This window comes from Pterocles gutturalis, unplaced genomic scaffold (genome assembly GCF_000699245.1).
Source record: "Pterocles gutturalis isolate BGI_N339 unplaced genomic scaffold, ASM69924v1 scaffold34518, whole genome shotgun sequence".
NCBI classification, from domain to species: domain Eukaryota; kingdom Metazoa; phylum Chordata; class Aves; order Pterocliformes; family Pteroclidae; genus Pterocles; species Pterocles gutturalis.
In genome coordinates, this window is record NW_010126840.1 from 9366 (window position 1) to 15739 (window position 6374).

Consider the following 6374-nt stretch of genomic DNA (forward strand, 5'->3'; position numbering starts at 1 on the left):
CCTGAACTCATGCCCTTTTTCCATCCCTCCCTCTCCCATCCTCTTCCTCCTCTGGTTTTTAGGCATTCCCTTCCCTTTGTCTCCACATCCTTAGAGCTGACACCTGCCTGGACACCTCAGCAACAGCCCCACGGAGGTCCTGCACAGCATCATCCTTCACACTGCCGCCAAGCTGCCGTCCGCGGGGAGGCTGGCATAATGACATGTGGAATAGGAGAGCATCTGGTTCAGTGAGTTACTTGGTTAAGGACTATTCTGTATCATAGAAATGACAAAGAGTGAGCAAAATGCTAAATTAAACACACAGACACACAAACATTGATGAGTAGGTGATGAGAGAGAGAATAACAGAGGCCAGAGCTGTCAGGCACTGACTGATGGGCCATTGAAAGAACTGCTCCAGCCTCAATTTTATTTTGTAACCCTCCAAATGCTGCTCTAAGGAGTGCTGGGTTTCAGACTTCAAGTAAGTGCTGCAGTTACTTCAAGTCTCAACTGCAACAAGAAAGTAAATGTGTTTTATAAAGCAGTTACAACATGCCAAGAAGTACTCAGCACAGGCAGGCTACTACAAAAGCAGCTCCTACAAATAAACATAAATCCAGTGGAGCTGGGGTAATAGGAGAGAACCTGTAAAACCATGAGGCAACTCCGCTCAAACTGCTTTCAGACAGACTTCACTTGCATCAGACAGTGTGAGGAAACGCGGCATCTACAGCTCTGGAGTTAGAAAGTTGTTTTTAATGAGTTGTAAGCCAGTCAATCATTTTCAGCACCTTGAAATGATGGAATAATGTTTGAAAACCAAAAGGTTGAGGTTCAACTGTCTTCAGAGCTGGAAAGACAACTGTCCACTCAGGTACCAAAGTGAACATTAAAACCATCTTTCTGTGTGGTGCTTTGAGCTGCTGTGACTGCAAAGCAATCAAATAACCAGAGTATTACTTTCGGACAATACCATTCCATAATGAACTCAAGTAAAGGCTGAAAACACAGAAAACCAGCCTAGAACACACAAATGCAGCCTTTATTTCCCCAGTGTAACTGGATGAATTCAGAGAGGTTGCACCCTTGCCATTTCACTTGTAGCTGTCAAACACAAAGCCTGAAAAGTAGGTCTTGGAAAAGTTTATTTACCTCCTTTTCTGAGCTTCAACAGGCACAGAAAGCATTTATTCTCATCTTGTACAAAGCCTTGAACTGAATTAGAATTAAACCAAGTACCTCAGACTTGGGCAGCTGGAAAGCACTTGCTAAGAGAGAGCCTGGCCTCCTGTTGAGCTGCTGCAAATGGTCATTGAAAGCATTACGGTATTCCCTGACAAGAGGAATACCAACAGATAAGTACCTAGGAAAGTATTTTCACAGAATTGCTTTTTATTAAGACTCACATCAGGAAAAATAGCACATATTTTTATCTCTAGGCAATAAAATGGAGAGATGTGATTTTATCTCTATCTCTCTAAAGTTACTGAAGTTCAGGAAAAAAAAGTTTTGGTAATGGCGTTCAGAAATAAGTTTTTTATCTTGATATGAACTGCTGTGTCACCCCTAAAATGAAGCACAGCTTCCTCAGACTGCTCTACTTCCAGTACTTTTTCGCAATGTAGCGACCTTAAATTAAGACACAAGTAAGCTAACAGTTCTCAACGTGCTTAAAACTCAGGTGACAGACATTTCAGTTACAGATTGATCAAATAAGAGAAAATACTGACACATTAAATTGTTTTGACAGTTTTTTGACTGAAAGAGAGACATCCAGCATCATGGTAGCAGAGGAAAACATGTTACTACTCAAGTATCAGCTTCATGCTCAACAAGCACGGCTGAATATCAAAGCCACTTCAGGAAGAACTTTCACAGTCTGGAGAAGTGAATCTATGTGAGCCTCATGAAGCTCAACATGGCCAAGTGCAAGGTCCTGCACCTGGGTCAGGGCAAACCCCAGCACCAGTGCAGACTGGGGGATGAATGGAATGAGAGCAGCGCTGCGGAGAAGGACTGTGGGATGCTGGGGGATGGATAATTCGACATAATCTGGCAATGTGCACTCATAGCCCAGAAGGCCAACCATATCCTGGACTGCATCACAAGAAGTGTGACCAGAAGGTCGGGAGAGGTGATACTCCCCCTCTACTCTGCTCTCGTGAGACCCCACCTGCAGTGCTGCATCCAGCTCTGGGGTCCTCAGCACAGGAAGGACACGGACCTGTTGGGGTGGGTCCAGAGGACGCCACAAAGATGGTCCGAGGGCTGGAGCACCTTCTGTATAAGGACAGGCTGAGAGAGTTGGGGTTGTTCAGCCTGGAGAAGGCTCTGGGGAGACCTTAGAGCAGCTTCCAGTGCTGAAAGGGGGCTTATAAAAATGATGGAGAGAGACCTTTTACCAGGACCTGTAGTGACAGGACAAACGGCAGTGGCTTTAAACTGAAAGAGGGTACATTGAAATTGGACATAGGGAAGAAATTCTTTATGCTGAGGGTGGCGAGGCAGTGGCCCAGGTTGCCCAGAGAAGCTGTGGATGCCCCATCCCTGGAGGGGTTCAAGGCCAGGCTGGGTGAGGGTTTGAGCAACCTGGGCTAGTGGGAGGTGTCCCTGCCCATGGCAGGGGGGTGGAACTTGATGATCTTTAAGGTCCCTTCCAACGTAAACCTTTCTGTGATTCTAAGAATTAACTCAAGCAACTGTCCTTATACTAGATTAATGTTAGCTTGTGATCACAGACAAACTTGAATTCAAGCAAGAACTCCTGCACTGTTTCTTTTTAAAGAGAGAAAACACTTTGGCTTTCAAGCTAAGGCCATTACACGGATACAGTCTTTAAAAAAATAGAGTGGTTTTAAGTAACCTTAAGTTTAGCATGAACTGGAGTGAAATATGGATACAAACTGGATGTCAAGGGACAATTATAACTGAAACTGTCACTGCCAATACAAAACCTGCAGTTTTGCTAATGAAGTGAGCGAAGTCCCAAATACAGCATTAGGGCTGACAAAGGCTATGTCTGTAAACTGGTCTCCAGCACTAATTACAAGGCTTATCTTTCCTCGTCATCCCATTAATCTTTTAAATACTACAGGGAGATTCAACCTTTTAGCACACTGACAATGCTGAAAAATGTAAGTAATGAAATCTAGGTAATTCTCTCAGAGTGAGAAGAATCTGCCAAGTCATACCAAATCAGCATTTCAGAAGTGGAACATTGTTTGAAATTACAAAGCATCCAGCAGTATTGCAAAAACACTGAGGTGTAGTCAGGTAAAATGAGGGAAACCCAGAATAATCTTTTACATTTGTTTCAATTTTTAAAAGTCTTTATTGAAAAAAAAAAAAAGTAAGGCTCTAAAAAGTTACCTGCAGTTTTAATTCCTGATCTTGAATGCCCAACTATGTCTGCTTTATAGACTGAGAAAATGGCTGTACCAGACCTTGTCACTTACTGTGTGTGCTGACAGCAATAATTTCTGTCAATAAATTTGAGTTGGCTATACAACACATCTACTTTTGTGAATTTTTTTTCATGTCAACTGGAAGATTTATTTTTTAAGAATCTATGAATTTAAAAAAGTGAGATCCACTATCTTAAAGTGACAAAATATAGGCTTCTCTGTATTTCCTGCTTCTATCCAAGAATGACACCAATACTTAAGGTAAGTCAGATTACACACTCTCATTCACTTACAGATTCTGACAAAGAGATTAATAAAAAGTACAAATTAGAACAGTAACAAAACTAATACACATAAACTTTTACTTTATGGACTTCTTGGTCTTCACATTCTCTTTGCTTATTGTAATAATAGAACGTGTTGTCCCTTCTCTGAAGTTTCTTAACAAATCCAGTTTCTGGCCAACACTCTACCTACAAATAGAATAAAAAGGATATATATTCACCTGAACACGCTCACGTTGAATGATGTTTGTGCATTACATTGCAAATAATGTAATTCCATGGGAAAACCTCATTTGCATCTAACCGCTATTTTGCTATTAATTTGCTCAACTTTCAAAAAAAAGATTAACAAGATGTCAGAAAACAGTTTTCTGGTCTAGTATAAAGAATTATGTGATCAGAAAAGTCTAGAAATAAGGACCTAAGGATAGCTGATAGACTAGAGTAATTTAAAAAGTGGACTATTCAAAGCTTTAAAAATAACTAATTTAGGAAAAAAAACATTGATGCTATTCAGTTATCCAGTAATCTGAAAGATTCCATTTCTGTAAGACTGACTTACACTTTGGGATCCTTCCAACCATGAAAAATGTGCTTTTCTTTAGCAATTTCATAAAAATAAAGTGAGCTATATGCATCATAGTCTCAAAGACAGCAGGATCAGTGCTGCAGGAAACCAGCACTGTCCTGATGCTCTTCAGTGTTCCACAATGTGAAGCTTTAAACAAAAGGTTTGAGCACTTGTACGTCCAACAGCTTTATGGCTTTAGTAGCTATCTGCAGCTTGAACACCTATGACTACTTCTGATCAACCCGAACCTTAAAAATCAGGTAATAAGGATCTTATTCCTCTTCCAGGAAGGGTTGACAACAGATGTCAAACTAGGGCAACTCTCTAATTGGAGAGTCCCAGAAGTGGTAGTTCCATCACTTACCGTATTACTTCAGGCATACAGATGAGTTATTTGTGTTCTCTTTCTAAACATATCAGCCTTAATATTCATTCCACCTACATTATAATTGCATCAGTAATAACAACTGCATTATGGAAACATAATTGGAGCAAACAAGACATTTCCAAATGTGTAAGTTGAAAGAGAATCACTGCCAGATCCTGGCAAGTTTGAACAGAATGCATGCTCATTTGACATTAAGTGGTATTTTTTAACTTTTATCAGTGTTTAATTGTCTGTGGTTATGCTCTGCCACAAATCTCAAGCAGACTGATCCTACCACACTAATTACAGGACCTCCTTTCACACAGTCAAAGGAATTTACACCACAGCCTTTATGATGCTATCCCAGCCCACAACAAAATAATAAACTGCATCTTATTATGCACATCAATGTTTTACTATGTTTTGAGTTAACTGGATGAGTTCTCTGGAAAGTTCTGCTCTTTCTTATGTGCACAGGAGGTTAAGCTCTTTTAGAAGTGGATTTTTCATACTATATATGCTCCTTTGGAAGAGAAATTACAGAGCTCCAAAAAAGATAGTAAGTTGTTTGCTGTATTAACCTCTGGATGCTATTTTGAATCCCAAGTAGCCACTGAATATCTAGCCATTACTCATTAGCTCATTTGATGTGCTAGGGAGCATTGCCACCAACTGTAGCGAGCAGAGGACCAAGTCCTTGATGTTCTCAGTTGATGAAAGCCTGTGCCACAACTCCCTTCACCATCAAATATTTCTATTGTGGAGTTTCAATAGAAGCCAAGTTTTGAGTGTGCACGAAGTCTGATTATGCGACCATGCAATTCAACGGTAAAACCGAAGTCATGAGCAGTGGTGCAGGACTGTCTCCCTCCATAATGAATGAGTTTCCTGTCAGGTCTATTGGCAGCGTAACAGGGGAACTTCACAGAGAACTAACTTTGATATTCCTTTCCTCAAAACTGAAATATTATTTTAGATAGCAGCTACATCTATTCAAAGAAATCTATAATGCTTCTAGATGCATAAGAGAGGAGGAACAAAAACACAGGTTGGGTAGTGTTTCTGCTTGACTTCTGTGAGATAAGTTATTTCACACAGTTAATAACAGCTCAAGAATTCAAGTCAGACCTGGGAGGAAAAAAAACTGTATCAGAAACTAGCTTAAATGAAAGGAAACAAGGGGCATCTCCATTTTTATTTAATTGTTTAACGTGAGACAAGTTTAAAGTAATAATCCTTGCAGAGTTCTAAATCTTACCATATCAACTTGTTTTACTTGTTTATATTCAACCTCATCTCTGTATCCAGCTTGCTGAAATCTGTATAAGTTCTCTACATCATCTGACCATTTTTTGGCATGATGCACAGATTTTGGTTTGATGTCAGCTTTAGCCATGGCTCCCAAAACTTCAGAATTTTTCCTGAAATTAGATTTTTGAAAATGAAACAGAGAAGACAGAAGCAAGTGATTTTGTTAGGGACATATAGAAATGCGTAGAACAAAACTTAAAAAGAAAAGGAATTACAGACAGAACAATATTATCTTCCTCTCAAAGTCTGAGGTTAGAAAAAGAAAAATGTAATAAGCAGTTTGAATGAAATTAAATGCACCACTTGATCTCAAACAATCACAAGTCATCTATACTTCTATATACACCTCTACACCTCAACTTAACCTACCTAAAGTTTATTTGTGCATATTGATGCATTAAAAAAAAATACTGTAATATACATACTTTGCAGTTGCTATGCCCTTGGTGCAG

At 39.7% G+C, this 6374-nt stretch overlaps 1 protein-coding gene across 1 annotated transcript; it reads right to left on the minus strand.

Annotated features, from left to right (window-relative positions):
• Window positions 1-3681: 3681 nt before the first annotated feature.
• MEIG1 (meiosis/spermiogenesis associated 1) lies at window positions 3682-6029 on the minus strand. Its single transcript, XM_010079109.1, has 2 exons — window positions 5870-6029; window positions 3682-3862 (listed from the first exon to the last, which is right to left on the minus strand). The coding sequence occupies exons 1-2, from the start codon at window positions 6005-6007 to the stop codon at window positions 3734-3736; spliced, it is 267 nt and encodes an 88-aa protein (XP_010077411.1). The 5' UTR covers window positions 6008-6029; the 3' UTR covers window positions 3682-3733.
• Window positions 6030-6374: the final 345 nt, after the last annotated feature.